At 37.2% G+C, this 17,593-nt stretch overlaps 1 protein-coding gene across 3 annotated transcripts in view; it reads right to left on the bottom strand.

The window, feature by feature from the left end:
* The window catches only part of LOC107567657 (zinc finger protein 385D-like), a 92,953-nt gene that overhangs the window by 30,841 nt on the left and 44,519 nt on the right, over positions 1 to 17,593 (bottom strand). Inside the window, exon 1 of one of the 3 annotated variants that reach the window (XM_016253383.1) lies at positions 13,008 to 13,299. The exons of the other annotated variants lie outside the window; for them this stretch is intronic. Within the exon in view, the coding sequence (XP_016108869.1) occupies positions 13,008 to 13,017 (10 nt within the window). The 5' untranslated portion in view covers positions 13,018 to 13,299. Of the gene's footprint in view, positions 1 to 13,007; positions 13,300 to 17,593 lie in introns of those variants that run through there. 3 annotated transcript variants of the gene reach the window in all.

Raw genomic sequence — 17,593 nt, 5'->3', positions numbered from 1 at the left:
GTTGTATGAGCCTCTTTCCTGTTCATTAAGATGGCCTATTCGCCATTCAAAATAAGAGCCTCTTTTAATAACCTCTTATCATCTTCTCTGCTTGGATCCAGAAGGCGCCGATACAGTGCTCCTGCCTCAGCCGCACTAAAAACCAGTTTACTGGACATACTTGGAATGAATTTATGTGCCTTTGGGGTGTATTCAGCAAACACAATATCCATAATGTTTTCTTCATCCTGTGCTATACAATAGAAATCAAATATAATGTATTTATATAAAATACTGATTATATATTTTACATGTATTTTTTTTCCATTTCTCCATTTCATAACAAAAGGCATCAAAATGCTTATAAAGCACTTCCTTCGGTCTCTACGTTGTGTCACCACAGCAAATTAAACTTTAATACAAAGATGAATAGCATAATGTTTTTCCTTACAGTAAGCAAGCTTTATCTTCAACAGTGTTCAGTCAAAATTCAGCAGAGAGCTTGTTTGCTAATTAAACAAGGCAGGTGAACATTATTCGTTCGTGATGCCTGCGGTGTGAACGTACTTCTAATGTAACCTGTACAAACTGCTACTGCATCAGAATCGAAAATAGTGTCAGCGAGCCCAAAGGAGACAATAAACGACGTGATTAAATGATAAGATCAGAAGGCAGAACGTTTGAGTGTGACTAAGAGCCTCAAGTGTAGAGTGCTGTGCGTAGAAATGTCTTTCGTTAATCATTAACATCATAAATTCTATTTACAATTGAAATTAAAATCAACACAAAATTAGAAACAATAAAAATCATTCTAAAACACCCATAACTCACACACACGCATAAAAAAAGTAAACGTCAAAGGAAATATCTCTTTATATGGAGAGTTTACTAACTTATTGTCCATTCAATAACTGCAGACCGTATGGCCCCAAAAAAACACATTTTATGTGCCATACTGTCAAATAAAGGCTCTTGCACAGTATGTGCAAGTGTGTAAGCGTATGCATTCCAGAGAGAGAGACTGAGAGGGAGAGCATCATCAAAACCAATGGTGCAAAGCGGGCAACCCATCTGCCACAAAGGAACAATAAAGCCTAAGGCTTCTGTGTGTGTGTGTGTGTGTGTGTGTGCAAGTGTGTGTTAAACACCCTGAGGCTGCACAGTGATAAATTACTCCTTTTTTCTTTCCCCCCCAGAGAGTCCGGCTGAAGGAAGGGAGGGTGAGAGGTTTGGTGCACGACTGCAAATATCAAATTGATAAAGAGTAGGAATTGCAGGACATAAATTTAAAATCAAAGTATCACACTCATTCATCTGTTACGCTTCTGTAAACCACAGCGGCACATGGAACAAAGCGCCACGCAGATGAGGAAGAAAAACACAAGGAAAGCAATGAGAAATAGAGAGGAAGTATGTTCTTATTTGTGAGCGTCATGACTGCAGGGTGAATATATGCAGAGGGAGAGCGCATGCTGTTTTCTTAGCTCAATCACACACTGTGTGTGTGTGTGTGTGTGTGTGTGTGTGTGTGTGTGTGCTGAGAGAGCGGACCGATAGCGAAAGCAAAATCTTGCCAAAGGCTGTGCAGTTGTTACACTGATAAGACAATGTTCTTTAAAAAGGGGTTTGCTCTTTTTGTACTATATAGTTTTTTTTGTTTGTTTAAAAAAGCACTATTAAAAACTGTGAAATTAGTACAGACGTCATTTATTACAACCAATAGAATCATTATCAATCAGAACTATTGATTGTGGAAAATATTCTTCTTCAACTAATTATTTTAATTATTAATATAATTACATTCAAATTAATAATGCTTATATTTTTTAAATGCTGTTTAATTTCATAAATTTTTAAGGGTGGCTTAAGTGTCCAAATGTGTCTAAGTACTCTGGTGAATAATAATAATAATAATAATAATGATATTGTAAAATTGTAAACATTGCCATTGTAAAAACATTCTTAATCTAGTACAATTTTTTATTATTAATATTATTCTTAATAATATATATTTTTACAATTACATTTTTATTAGAAAAAATTATCAAAATAATATTCACAATATTTCAAAGTACATTGCAAATTATTTGTTTATTTATTTGTTTTAATTTACTAATCTTTAAATATACAGATTATACACTATAATAATACACAGTGACCCCAAAATATTTGGACACTTAAATCACACCTAAATATGTATGAATTTTGTTGCAGTAAATAAAAAAAATCAGCAGAGTAAGTGCCATGTTAAAATAAATGCCACTAGGTACGGTACTTCTAAATAAAATGAATTTCATAAATGTGCATGAAAAGAACTTCCCTCCATTCCCTTCATTCATTGTCTATCTGTCTGTTTCTCTCTTTTAAAGGTGCCATAGAATGCACTGATACAATATCTTAAACTGTTCTCTGATATCTACATAGAAGGTATGTGGCTTAGGTAAGGGCAAACAATCTCCAGAAACAGTTTTACATGTCCATTTACAGCCCTAGGATTTGTCCCTAGAATGAAATTGTCTGTTTTTAACTTATTTGGAAGGGTCATGAATAACAATGTTGAGTTCTGCTCTGATTGGCTGTTTCACAGTGCGGCTCATTTCAGTAGCTCACACAGCAGGAAGGTAACACAGGGAAAATATATATATTTCAATACTGTCTCTCGCAGTTATATTGTTGGGTAATTATACTGTATATAAAATCAGGGAGCATCAGGGAGTCGCATATTAATATGCGGGACATTGAAACTGCTTTCGAATGCACAATCGCTTTTTACTTTCACTTTCGAGATTTGCGATCGCACGTGCTCTGTGTAAACTACAGCGGCAGTACTTACCACACATTTTACAAGATCATATGCTTGTCAGTGGTGCTCAGGATCTGTAAATCATTCGCCATCATCCTCAGTCATCTCTCCTTACTCTGTTTATGTGGTAAGTGAAATCTTATGTACTGTAATGTAACAGGCTACCGCTAGCAAGCAGCTAACATGTCGCGTTATTTTATTAGAACGCGCGTTATTTGTTTTCCATGCCTTTCTGAATATAGACACCAACCCATCCCTGCACTTCACATCCCCTGCACAGCCTGGAACATAACATTTATTTCCATGATCTGCCATTTTCGCTATTATCCTCGCTTGTTTCTTCACAATACCTGCAGAACTTCTGATGATTCGGCTGTGCAGGTTCGGCTGGGATAGAACATGGGCGGGTATATGCAATTGTTGGGGGCGGAACTATTAGTGATCCCGACTGTCACCGACGTCACAGTCGATGTTATGTTCTGATTTGCCTATTTTTCAGTGGTCTTTTGCATGCACGAGATTTACATGAGGAGGAAACAATGGTGTTTGATGCTCACGGTATGTCATTTCCATGTACAGAACTGTTATTATTTACTATGCCAAGGTAAATACAGTTTTCCATTCTATGGCACCTTTAATACACAGACACCTCAACACTTAGAAGCTGAGCGCTCAATCACAGCCACTTATGAAGTGATGTGGAGTGACAGAAGCTTAGTTGAGTTCATTTCCTGTTTAAATGAAGTCATTTCCTGTGTCAGCAGCCATTTAAGAGCTGTGACCTCAAAATAAACATCACTTATTACATGACTAAACACCTTACTGAAGAAAAGCACAACGCATATACACCCCCCAGACTTAGCGAGAGGGATTAGACGTGCCTGACGTTAATGCAGTGGAAGACTGCAGCAGCATGATAAGGAAAAGTGTTTTTAAAATCTCATTATTCAACCTCTATAGTGCTCCGCTAAGAATGTATCTACAGAGAACGTAAATGCAAATGTACGGCGGAAATGGCGGAAAATGTGTCACACAGGCGGTAGTGCTAAACATACAGTGATATCTATGTATCTGTGCCCATCGTTTTGGGTCGCTCTCCATCTATCTCTCGAATGGCATTGTGGTTCATTAGTAAGCAGGTGTTCAGTTTATCTTTTTGCATATCTATTTACCGGTTGAATAGATGCAGCACCTCTTGAAGGACATAATGTCATTGAAATGTCCCTTCCCACTCGCTCTATTTCCTGTGTGTGAATGTGTTTCTTTTTAGGCTGCTTTCGCATTTTATCAGAGAGCCTGGCAAATGAGTTGGGAGCTGAATTTGGCAGCAGTGGTCTGTAATTGTTTTAAATAAGCCTCATGCGTCATGCCAAATAATGGCAGCTCAATGAAGACATTAATCTACACAAGCACATCTGTGCGACTTCATTTACCGTCCTCCCCCTTGTGACATCAAGCGCGCGCCGCTATAAACGGTCCCCGCGGTCCCTCTGCTAACCGAAGACATGTCGACTTATTAAACAGCATTTTGGTGATTTAACTGAAGAACAGCACAAAGCGTAACACTTCTGACATTCATTTAGCTCTTATCTGTCCATCTCTCTGTTCTCTCTTCCTCTATCCTGATCTCTCTCTCTTTTGAAACAGGAGGAACATACTGAATGTTAAAAAAGACATAGCCTTTTTTTTTTTTTGCTGTAAGCTTCATAAATTTGTCAAATTATATTGGTGGTGATTGGGGCTGGGTGATATAGCAAAAAAATTGCTTTTCAATATTTTTCTGTCTTTAGATGACATTTCGTAAATATCACAATAAGTATTTAATCTAAAATGACATAAAGGGTTCTGCTTTTAAAATCTAAGACCACTAGTGAAAGTGCATCTATTTTGCATTTTAATACATTTTATGACTAATTATTTTATTAGCATAACAATTTAAGTAAAACACGTGCTTCAGTGGAAGCAAGAAAATCCAATCTTTTGTACAAAGAAGTTCACGTGATCAAGATCTAGAAAAGTGCAGAATTTAACATGTTGTTATTAATTTTGTCATAATTCTTTGTTTTACTTTTATAGATGCTTTGTTGTTGTTTGTTTATAGATTTAAAGATTTTTACATTTGAATAGAAATAAATTTTTAAGATTTTCAATATGCTCTCAAACCTTTAGACTGGATTATACATTATCACAAAAACATTGGAAAAAAAATCTGTGATAACACAAACAAATCTCTGAAGAGTTTTGAATCAATTCACTGAAACGATTAGTTATAACAAATTCTCTGAAATGTTTAAAATCATTAAAGCACATTAAAATCATCCTGATATTTTCAAACATATTAGCACCAGTAAAATCACTGTGTATATTCATTATATCACCCACCCATTATGATGATAATACATACACACACACACACACACACACTTACAAGCGTTTCCTTTTCACCCTCTCTATTCTTCTGTAGCCTTGGTGTATCTCACAGGAAATATATTCCCCAGCATGTTAAGTGAAATGACCTTCCATGTAACAGACTCGGATAGATCTAAGTGGTTGTATTCTTCATCTTTTTCTCTTGCTCTCTCTCACTCATAAGCATGCATTTAAACACATCAAACACTGATAATATCATATTTGATTGCATAACTAGCACAGACTGATTTTTTTATCAGATCCAAAACTAAGCCAATCAAGCCATCTCCAGACTAAGAGGCTTACAGGCTTAGCTGACTTAAACCAGACATTAAACTAGACTACATCCTAAGTGACTAGCTGGCTAATTACTTTTCTGTCTTAAAGATTTAGTCATGCTTTTAAAGAGCACAGACTTGTGAAGAAAGGCTAACCGATTAACCCTATAAGGGTTAGTTCAACCAGAAATCAAACATTTGCAGTAGGACTTTTTTTCTATGGAAAATAAAAGGAGACATTTTAAAGAATGTTCACACTGCCATTTTATCAATGAAAGATTTTTAAGTCAGTTTAGTTTTCATTAGATTTCACTCTATAATAGTTTTAGTTTTCTAGATTCTTTATTATTACATTTTAAAATAACTGTTTTCTATTAAAAGTAATGTATTCCTGTGATGACAAAGCTGAATTTTCTTCAGTCTTCAGTGTCACATCCTTCAGAAATGATACTAATATGCTGATTTGGTGCTCAAAAATCATTATTATTAATTTTGAAAACAGTTGTGCTGTTAAATATTTTTGTGGAAACCATAATACATTTTTTTCAGGATGCTTTGAGGAACAGAACGTTCAAAGGAACAGCATTTACTTAAAATAGAAATCTTTTGTAACATTAAAATAAATCTTTGCTGTCACTTTTGATCAATTTAATGCATCCTTGCTGAATATAAGTATTAATTTCGTTCAACCCCACTAACTAACCTCAATCTTTTTTGAATGGAGATATTTGTTTTATAATATACAGTGTTTCTAAAATTACAATTAATTTGTGGCCATTAAGTTAATTTTAGTCATAAAAATTTTGAAAAAATCATTTTCCCAGTTATGACAGATGTATATGGAAAAAGAGCAGCATGAACATTCTTTCAAACATCTCATTTGGTGTTCCACAGAAGAAAGAAACCCTATGGGTTTGGAATAACATGAGGAGTGATCAAATGATGAGGAGAGGAGAGGATGGGCCCATGGGCAGTACTGACCTTTTTTGTAGGAGCTTAAAGACAGGATTACCTCTCCAGACCCCCCTCACCCTCCTGTCCGGAGCCACGGGTGTGATGATGTTTCTAGGCCACCGTAAACACCTCCAGCATCCCACGGTGTACTCATGTATCAATGTGGCCAACACAACAAAACAATGTGTGCGCGCACATGACGAGTGTGTGCGTGTTATCCCTGTTGTTCCCTCCCCCCCCTTCTCTCCAGGGACATTTGTAGTAGAAATAGCTGCCCTTCCAAAATCGCCAAATTACCCCCAATCAACCCTGCCCTTCCACTTTCTGATCCTTCTGTGTGTGTGCGCAATGTGCATACGTGGGCTATTAGCACTCAAGGAGAACTGCTTGGACTCAACACCCCCACTTTAAAGGGCCTTTAGAGAACATTGGCACCACTGTGTCCAGTAGGGGGGCAGTTAGACCTCTCCCTGCCCTTAATGACCTCAATGATCACTATGAGTCAAGGCAGAGTAGAGATAACAGTGGCTGCACGCCAAAGTCACCTTCCCATCAGTGACAAGAGGAACCAAAAAGGCCAGTTGGCCTGGAGGACGGGGATGGGGGGTACTATTTCTGTTGGTCCTGGTCCTGCGGTTTCTCTGTTGCCCCCTCTGGGCTCAGCTACTACAGTGAAACTGTGGCACCAAAATGGCTCCCACTGCAGAGACCATGTGAGAGGATAAATGATTTGGCGCTGAGGACTTGCTCACTTGTGTGAGGGAGAAAGAACCGACAAGGTGACAAAAAACTACTGGCAGGAACCACTCTTAAATGTGTCAATATAATTGTGAGCAGCTCGACGTGACCACTGAGACAACAAACTGACATTACAACACACAATCCGTTTGCTTTCACACAAAAAAAAACAACCCATAGCTCATGTCAGCATGAAAAATACATTTACTCTATTTATTTTCATAATGCACATTCTATGCTTAATTTCACAATTTATCAGAGTACGTTTTTCAAAAAGGAAAACCAGTTTTCATTATGTTTAATAAAAATATATACAAATGAAAACAAAATGTTTTCACTTCTGAAAAGATGTGCTTTTTCAAAATAAATAATGTTAACCAAAAGCCAATTATCTATTTAAGCAAGCGACTGTAGTAATGCAGCCTTTCCAAAAACCTGTCAATAGTCAATGCACTAATTTAATGCAGATTAACATTAATGCAATAAATGCGACGGCAATAATAGCAAATTATAGATGCTCTCGAGGGAGAACTTGGCCTTCAGCCTCCACGTCTCATCCTCCATCTCGGGTCACAGCAGGTAAATATGGCCTGATTCTTGGGACATTTTTCCTCTCCATAACTGACTGCAACATTACTTTTAGGTTTCAGGTCTTGCTTTATTCTGATATGAAACATCAACTTTTCAGGATCTAATTAATTCCTGATGACATTTTTAGTATAACATCAACATTCTGGAAGTAAAATGGGTTGCAAATGCAATTACATGCAATTTTAAATTCAGATATTAAAACAACATTAAATGAAATGTGATTTAAATATTAAACATTAAAATACACAATCATTCAAACTTTAGGGTCAGAAGATTTTATTTAGCAAGGATGCTTTAAATTGATCAAAAGTGAAAGTACAAGTTTTACATTGTTACAAAAAATTTTTTTTTTTAAATGCTGTTGTTTTGAAATTTCTATTCTTTAAATAATCCTAAAAACATATACCACACTTTTCACAATAATATAAAGCTCAACTGTATTTAAAATTGATAATAATAATAAGAAATATTTCTTAAGCACCAAATCAGCATATCAAATTATCTCTGAAGGATCATGTGACACTGAAGACTGGAGTAATGATGCTGAAAATTCAGCGTTGACATCACAGGAATAAATATATATTTTTAAATATATAAAAATAGAAAACAGGTATTTTAAACAGTATATTATTAAACAGTATTAATTTTATTAATATTTATAAAGTCTTTGATTAAATAAATGCAGCCTTAGTGAGCATAAGATAAAAAAAAAAAAATCTCGACCCCAAACTTTTGAATGGTATAGTAAAAAAAATAGATATTTTAAATAAATGTCCCTGGTCCTATTATGCATGATCCATAAGCACACATTATTCTAAGAGACCTCTAAAACTGCTATTCTTTCCTCCTGATAAAAAGGCCATGCAGATTACGAACCAGTAATATCATTACAATACAACAGCAATCCAATTAAATTAAAAAAGAAAAAAAAAATCAAGTTCCACCCTACATTATTTTCTACCAAATATTCTGTTGGACAAGGAATTATGTCACATTACAGAATTTAAATACATTTCTGATGCTGTCTTATATGGTTAATTCGACATCTGGCCACTCTATCTTAAAACATGATAGTCATTCTAGCAAGTACAAGCTAAATCTCGAACCACTCCATTATTGCAGCTCCATATATAGAGTGTAGACATACACACAAAACAAACACACAAAAAGTACACAGACAGACACTATTGTTGTGGTTGGGCTACAGGAAAAACGTAATCCTAAACTCACTGTGCGCACATGGGCATACACACATACATTCTCTTAAACTGGGATGGAAGAAGCCGATCTACTGTGGATGAAAGACATTCCTTATCAGCTTCCTCATAAAGGAACGGGAATAGAAGGTATTTACTCAGTGAGACAGACAGAGAGAGAGACTGAAGCTAAAGAAAATCAAGTTGTGTGGGTAGAAAGATTATGGGTGGGTTGCAACAGCACTGAGCTGCTTCAAAGACTGTCACACTCTAATCAGAGCGAGAGAGCACATTTCTGTCCATTTCAGGTGAATTCAGACTCAACGATCCCTGTTTCATCCTGCAGCTCTCTCTCTGGGTCATGAAGTCAAGTGCAAGGCGAGTTTGTGTTTAGAACAACAGCTCAGTGCATTGACAAAGACCATCTTCTTTGTACACATACACTCACTCTCAGCCTGTTTTGATAAACATTCACAAACACACATTCATAGACGGTCATTTTTCGTCTTGTAACCCCTGCTGAGAGCATATGACTTACCCTCTTGTCATTGTCACACACTCGCTCACACACACACACACACACACACACGAGCACATCACGCGTACTGACAGGCCAATCAAGCCCATGCCGTCATTTCATTTTAATGACTCGCCCTGTCACTCATTCACTGTTCTACAGGGAGCAGACATACATTCACTGCGTCACTAAATAGATGAGTTGAATATAACCACCATTACCGAAGGAGAGGCTCCGGCGAGCCAAAACGCAGAATCTTACAAAGGAACGCGGCTTTCAGACCATTCGCTCTGGACGTCGCTATAAAATGGTGCATCAGTGCACTGCGTCACGGGCTGAAAAATGCGGGGTGGTAAATATCTGGAGGCCATGCTGAAGGCCAGAATGTAAAAAGATCAGAAAATTAAAAGCTGACGCAGTGTCTGAATTTCCAATGGCAAATCTGCAGCGAGTATCTGTGATAGAAGCACAGCAGGTTTTTGAAGAACGGTGCAAGGTTTTGGATCAAATCTCTATTATAAAACAGATTATTCAAATTCTAAATTCTGATTGGAGGAGCCACATTCTAGCCCCTGTAAAATGACTATAAAAACACATTTGATATTAAGTTTCTGCCACTGTTAACAATCTATTATTAGCATAATGAACTACATTAGGTGGAAAAATAATTATTCATAGTAAATGTACCTGTTAACATGCACTGGACAAACAATACATTTTAAATAATACATTTGACTATTTATTTTTCTTTAAAAGTCTTTAATATTTTTCAGGAGCAATGGAGTTCTTAACAATTTCATAATTGCAGATATATGTTTCTAATAAAAAACAAGAATTGTGAATAAAATGTCTTACACTGAGTTTGCAGTGTTTTGGTGTGGCCTTCCTAGAGAGTTCCAGAGTATAATATGCGGCTGGCAAAGAGCATTCGCTTAAAGGACGGTATTACCGCATTCCCCACACTTACAAACACACATGGGCTGGGGCGCTGCCACGACAACTGAAACCATGACAGTGAGAGAGGGGTTGAGAAAACAGAGCTGAAAAATCGAAATGTTTGTGGTGTGACTTCAGCCCAGAGAGCAGCACTCACATTCAAACACCTCTGCAATTATAGGGGAGAATCTTTGAGACGGAATTGAACTGAGCCGATTTATGAAAAGCACTCAGACATGTAAAAAAAAAACGTATCTCAATAGCACAGAAATAAAATACTGACCAGTCCAGCTAACACTAAAAAATGAAGGTCAAGGTGTAGTCAATGCAAGTAACTGAAATAAATGTACATTGTTCAAGACTGTTAAAGAATGTCAAGGGTATGGGCTGGGGCGCTGCCACGACAACTGAAACCATGACAGTGAGAGAGGGGTTGAGAAAACAGAGCCGAAAAATCGAAATGTTTGTGGTGTGACTTCAGCCCAGAGAGCAGCACTCACATTCAAACACCTCTGCAATTATAGGGGAGAATCTTTGAGACGGAATTGAACTGAGCCGATTTATGAAAAGCACTCAGACATGTAAAAAAAAAACGTATCTCAATAGCACAGAAATAAAATACTGACCAGTCCAGCTAACACTAAAAAATGAAGGTCAAGGTGTAGTCAATGCAAGTAACTGAAATAAATGTACATTGTTCAAGACTGTTAAAGAATGTCAAGGGTTTCCGTCATGACCTTTGTCCCCATAACCTGAGCTGTTCAGGTCTTCACATTAGCAGGTAATTCACACCTGAGTGCAGGGTGATGGATAGTTAACATACAGACAAGATCACTTGATGGTGATCGTCTGTGTGCTGATTTCAGAGTAACTGTGAGTGAATGCTGGAGCCATTTCATGCTGCAGCTTTCTGCCCTTTTTTCCTCTTCTCTTTGTCTTTTCCTCCATTTTCTTGGATTTAATCTAAGCATCTTTATTTAAACAGCTTTGTGGTTTCGGTAACTTTGAATAGCTTTGTAACATCTGTGTGTCCTTTTTGTCCGTGTTGCTAAGCGGACAGAGCATTGGTATCTAGCTGAGAGAAATTGAGAGCAAGGAGGTGAGAAGGACATTTAAATCTTTCCTGCTTCCTTTTATATTACTTACAATATATTTACAAAAGACTATATATTACAGACTAATATTACATTTAGAACACATTTATTAAAACACAGCAATTCTAATTATATAAAAACCTGAAATAAAAAAACTCCAATAGAATTAGAACTAATTTTTACAAATAAAAACAAAAATGACAGATACAAATGATAATAAAAAATACACTGTATTTTTGAATACTAAATATACGTTTATATTCAGCACAGTTTATTAAAACCTATTAAGATCAGAAAAAAACTCAAAAATGGAAACCCAAAAAAGAAAAAAGCACCGTAATGAAATGCACAAATGGATTCGATCCCAACTAAATTCATGCGCTAAGAAAAATAGAAAACTCGAACGGTTTCCTTAAATGAGCTGCCTTATTGATAAAGCATTTTCAGCGCGTGCAGGATCAATCCTTTATCATTTTTAATTTTCCGCTCCGCTGCTTTGAGCTCGTGTGAGGAACACCAGGTGCTTCGAGGAGACAAGATGCCTTTAAAAAGGAGGACTTTAAAGAATAAATGTTTTAATCGAAGAAAAATATTTTTTCGCATGAATCAAAAAGAAAACATTCTTTAAAATAATTTGTACTCGGCACACTATTCAAAACAGTGGCGGCGTGTGAATGACATCTAGGCCGTTTTATTAATTTTTTTATAAACTCACGTTTGTTCATAAAATGTGCAGAATAAAATCGCACATATTTTTACGATGCATAAACGAATAAAGCTAATTTCTGCATTGCTGTAGCCTACCTCACTGTCTTGCTATGAGGAGGACCAGTGAGCAAGCGAGAGAGAGAGAGAGAGAGAGAGAGAGAGAGAGAAAGAGAGAGCACGAAAGTTTTTTTAATGCCATTCCAATGCGCTCGGCCGTGTCATAAGAGATCAACAAAAATACACACCATTCCTTTTATCGTCTCTGGTTCTCTCGTGTTTTTTGTATCTGTCCATCGGTCTCTCGCACTACAGAGACGTAAAAAACATGTGTTTCATGGACCATGGCACCTGCTACCGATTAAACTGGGACTATGGATCCAAAAAAATCTCTCATGCTGGACTTGTAATATTAAGTCCTGGCTTTTGCAGGTGTTGACTGGACAAAACGCCACCCAAGTTAATACACTGAAGGTCGTTTGATGGCACGCGTATGACAGTCGCACGCGCATCTGCCAGCGTCGCGAGCTACCAAATCTGCCACACACAGAACCACTTCTTGAGCATCTCTGCTTCTGGAAAATTCTACATCGCCTGCCTTATATTTTCTGGAAAGTTCTCGTTTTAACGATCGATTAAACAATACGAGTGAAGCTAGACTGAAAAGCTTTGCGCGTGCCGGTGGTGAGGGCGCAGAGCGCGAGGAGTTTGGGCACGAGAAGACATCCTCAGCGCCACATTTAAGACTTTCATACAGCATATGCCACAAACACAAATACAACAACATCTCTATCGGAACTGACTTACCGATCAGCATGTTGTGAAAGGTAGCCTATCCTGGTTTCCAAAAAGAAACCAACCAAAAGAAAAAATAATCAGCGCAGGAAAATCAGAACGGTTGATAAATACTCTCCGACAGTTTGAAATGTGTCTTTTCCCCTCAGATTTCTCACTCTTCGATGAGTCTCACTCTTGTTTCTGGTCTTAGAGTTGATGTGTCAGAAGAAACGTTACACACGCTCGCCACTCAGTGCTCCGCTGATCTGCGCGCCTCGACGGGGAACGGGAGGAGGAGGAGGAGGAGGAGAGACTATGATCGACAGTCTTTTACCCCCATCTACTCCCCCTCCACCACTACCACCTCCTCTCGCTCTTTTTGCTGCCTGCCGCTTAACCTGAACGAACGGCACAGATGGGAAAATTAGCTGGTGCTATTTTCTCCTTTCATGGTCCTTGATTTCAACTAAATAATTCTGTGCGCGTCTGTGAAAGGTGGGGGGTATTTTTCCACCTCCAACAATTCTAGATCATTTAGCACACATACTCTTAATAAGACATTTACTGTTCTAGAATGAAACGGTATGTTGAAGCAAAAATGCTTGTTTTAAGGCAAAAACCAGTCAGTTAATGTTGCCAAGAACGGCTACACTTTATTTGAAGGTGTCCTTGTTACAGTGTAATTATAGATTTAAGTACTGAGTAATATTAACTACATGTATTTACAATATGTGACCCTGGATCACAAAACCAGTCATAAGTAGCACAGGTATATTTGTAGAAATATATCCAATACATTGTATGGGTCAAAATTATAGATTTTTCTTTTATGACAAAAATCATTAGGATATTAAGTAAAGATCATGTTCCATGAAGATATATATATTTTAATTTCCTACCGTAAATATATCAAAACGTAATTTTTGTTTGGTAATATGCATTACCAAGAACTTCATTTGGTCAACTGTAAAGGCGATTTTATCAATATTTAGATATTTTTGCACCCTCAGATTCCAGATTTTCAAATGTTATTTTTAGCCAAACACTGTCCTATCCTAACAAACCATACATCAATAGAAAGCTTATTTATTCAGCTTTCAGATGCTGTATAAATCTCAATTTCAAAAAATTGACCCTTATGACTGGTTTTGTGCTCCAGGGTCACATATGGTTAGGGTTAGGATTAGGGGTTGGTTTAGGATTACTTGCATGTAATTATGCATAATGTATTGTTATTATAATAGTAAGTACATGTAACCTGTGTAACAAGAACACCTTAAAATAAAGTGTCACCCCAAGAACTATATAAGCGTCAACAACCAACTCACGATAAAGTTATGTAGTCTGCCACTTTAAATGATCGAGCTCTTTAAAGTTGGGTGGATTCTGATTGGCAGTCAATGATTTTATCGTTCATCAGCTGAAAAAAAATCACTCTTTTGTGCGTTTCCCAAAAGCAACTATGGTTGCAATTTCCATCGTTACCAATAGTTAAATTAAATCATAGCTAGCGATGCTTTTGGGAAACGTCCTTTTTGAAGTTATTACAATCATAACGTTCCTGTGGACATGTGTAACGTTACCTTTATAGCAGTGTTGTAATTCTTAGAATTATGATTATTTAAACTTTTATAGTTATCATTTATCATCCTTGATTTGAAAGGCCTTCAGTTTGTTTGTTTGTTTTCTCCATCAAAAAATATAGTTCCAAAAGAAGCCAAAGCGTGAAGTTGAAACCAAGCTAGAACAGCATATGTGTAAAGCAGCAGAGATTTATTGCGTCCATAAAATCGTCAACTATCAGAGTAGGTATTACATTCAGTGAATAACTTACTTTGCAATCATTAAAACAATCTACATAAAGTACGCATGAGTTTAGTATGAATACAATCAGGAGATAGTACATTCACCATGTTGCCACTGTCAGGGTTAGTCAGGGTACTTCACCAGAATTTATGAATCCACCTGGACTCAAAAGATGCTTCATTGGATGTTTACTTCGGAATCTTTTTTGCCTACCATTTTATAAATACAGCCAATTCAGACACACTACTCATGTCACATCTTTTTGCATGCTATAAAGTAGATTCTCCCATCTTAAATCATTCTATAAGCACTTGGCTTCAGCTCCACTCCAGGTTTTACATTGACCAGAGACTAACATTTTGTCTTTTCGGAAAACTCAACTTCCTATTCTGCACGACTCACATACTTTGGTCTGGAACAGTGAACAAGCAGAATAAGCATCGGCAATGCAGTCTGTGAATGATTGGGGGAGATTAGAAACTGAACAGGACATTTTGGTGTAAATATTTCAGGCCATAAATCTGTTGGCTGGCACTTATTACAGCATGGTACTGTATCTGCATCAGTGCTCTGGGGTATTTGGATCCCAGCCTGAGGACCCCCTACTGGTGCCATAAACACCTCTCCCTCACGAAGCTAGAGTTTCCCCTGGAGGTCTCTGAGCTCTTTTCGGAAAACTTAACTTCCTATTCTGCACGACTCACATACTTTGGTCTGAAACAGTGAACAAGCAGAATAAGCATCGGCAATGCAGTCTGTGAATGATTGGGGGAGATTAGAAACTGAACAGGACATTTTGGTGTAAATATTTCAGGCCATATATCTGTTGGCTGGCACTTATTACAGCATGGTACTGTATCTGCATCAGTGCTCTGGGGTATTTGGATCCCAGCCTGAGGACCCCCTACTGGTGCCATAAACACCTCTCCCTCACGAAGCTAGAGTTTCCCCTGGAGGTCTCTGAGCATCAGTGGGGGTTTGCAGTGGTCACTTGTTGTTTCAGCACTGCAGAGTGGGCTGTTTGTGACACATGACTAGAAAGAAAAGAAGTGATCTACATCTATGAATACATTATTCAATTCTTTAACACATATACTTTAAAATTGCATTTCTGCATCTGTGATCTTATTTTTACCACAACATTATCAACCAAAAATGAATTCCATCACTTCCAGGTGTATGTACTGTGTTCATGAGTCGTCTCGCTTAGCATATGTTACGTAATATTGTAGACATAGCACAAACAGTGATCAGATGTATGCCGGTTCTGTGTGCATGTGTGTGTATGTGTGTTACAGTTTGCTCAGCCTGAAGCTCTGAACACTGAGAAATTAGCGGAGACAGCTGTGCCCTCTTCCTGCCAAAATACTTCCGCCATCCATCCATCCACACACATGGATTAGTGTTTGTCTGTGCTGTGCCCAAGTAACAGAACTATATAATACAATAAATGATTCAGCCTCTTTAAGAGCATCAAAATAGAATTCTCATCTCTCAGTTTAGATAAACAAATAGTTTGCCTAAAATAAAAATGTATTCATTATTTACTCACTCTCATATTGTTTCAAACCACTCTCATGGTATTTTTTCCATGGTACACACACAAATGTTGGGTTTCAATGTTTTATGGGGAATCTCCATAGGCGTAATGTTTTTTCTACTGTACAAACTGTATTTTCTATCGCCCTACACCAACCCTACACCTAAACCCACCCCTCACAGCAAACTTTGTGCATTTTTAGATTTTCAAAAAACTTTATTCTGTATGATTTATAAGCTTGTTTCCTCATGGGGACTAAAAAAAGGCCCCAATAAGGCCAAGGATTTCGGATATTGCCATCTTTGTGGGGACATTTTGTCTCCATAATGTAGGGTTTACCAGGACCACACACACACACACACACATTTTTTTTTCGGATTCAAATTTCCCCTTTGTGGGGACATTTTGTCTCCATAATGTAGGGTTTACCAGGACCACACACACACACACACACACACATATACATGTTTCCGTGAATTGTGGGGACTTTCCATAGACTTCTATTACTTTTATACTGACCAAACGATATTTTCTATCCCCTAACCCTAAACCTACCCCTTACAGAAAACCTGTTTGCATTGTTACACTTTCAGATAAACATAATTTACTATTTTTAATACATATATATTTTTTTATATTTTTAAAATAATATTACATTTAAAAGATCTTCTACATAGATCTATTTCATACAACAACAACTTATAGTGACGATGGACTGTCAAGCTCAAAGACAACAACTACAACAATAACAACAAAAAACAAACAAAAAACATTAGGGTAAGTAAATAATTACAAAATATAATTTTTTGGGGTGAACTATGCCTTTAAACTACACCAACGGTCAAAAATAAACTATATACAGTACATGTCTCACAATTGCTTGAGCAAAATGTATAGAATATTGAGTACTTTTCAAAAGTCCTCAAAAGTCAAAACTGTTCTTGAATCATTTGAATAATTCAGCAATTAGTCTTCAAACCTTCAGTATCCCAGAGTGCAGTAGGGCGTATTACAAGAGGTGATGGGCAGGTGAAGGAGGAAGTGATTTACTCCTCCAGTAGCGTTAAGAGTCTATTACAGCTGCAGACAGACATTCAGAGCGGTATCATGACCTTAGCGTATCGCTCAGTGGAAATCCTTTCAGCTGAAAATATGGCTGATGTAAATAAAGCAGCCTGCCAATCAATTCCATCATTCAGAACAAGTGAAACACACCTACCATACGGCAGCTTTTGGCTATATTTAAATGGTACAGTAAGCATTTCATTTC

The sequence above is a fragment of the Sinocyclocheilus grahami genome, unplaced genomic scaffold (genome assembly GCF_001515645.1).
Source record: "Sinocyclocheilus grahami isolate Dianchi unplaced genomic scaffold, SAMN03320097.WGS_v1.1 scaffold27.1, whole genome shotgun sequence".
Taxonomy (NCBI): Eukaryota; Metazoa; Chordata; class Actinopteri; order Cypriniformes; family Cyprinidae; genus Sinocyclocheilus; species Sinocyclocheilus grahami.
This window is presented reverse-complemented; position numbering and strand designations above follow the sequence as displayed.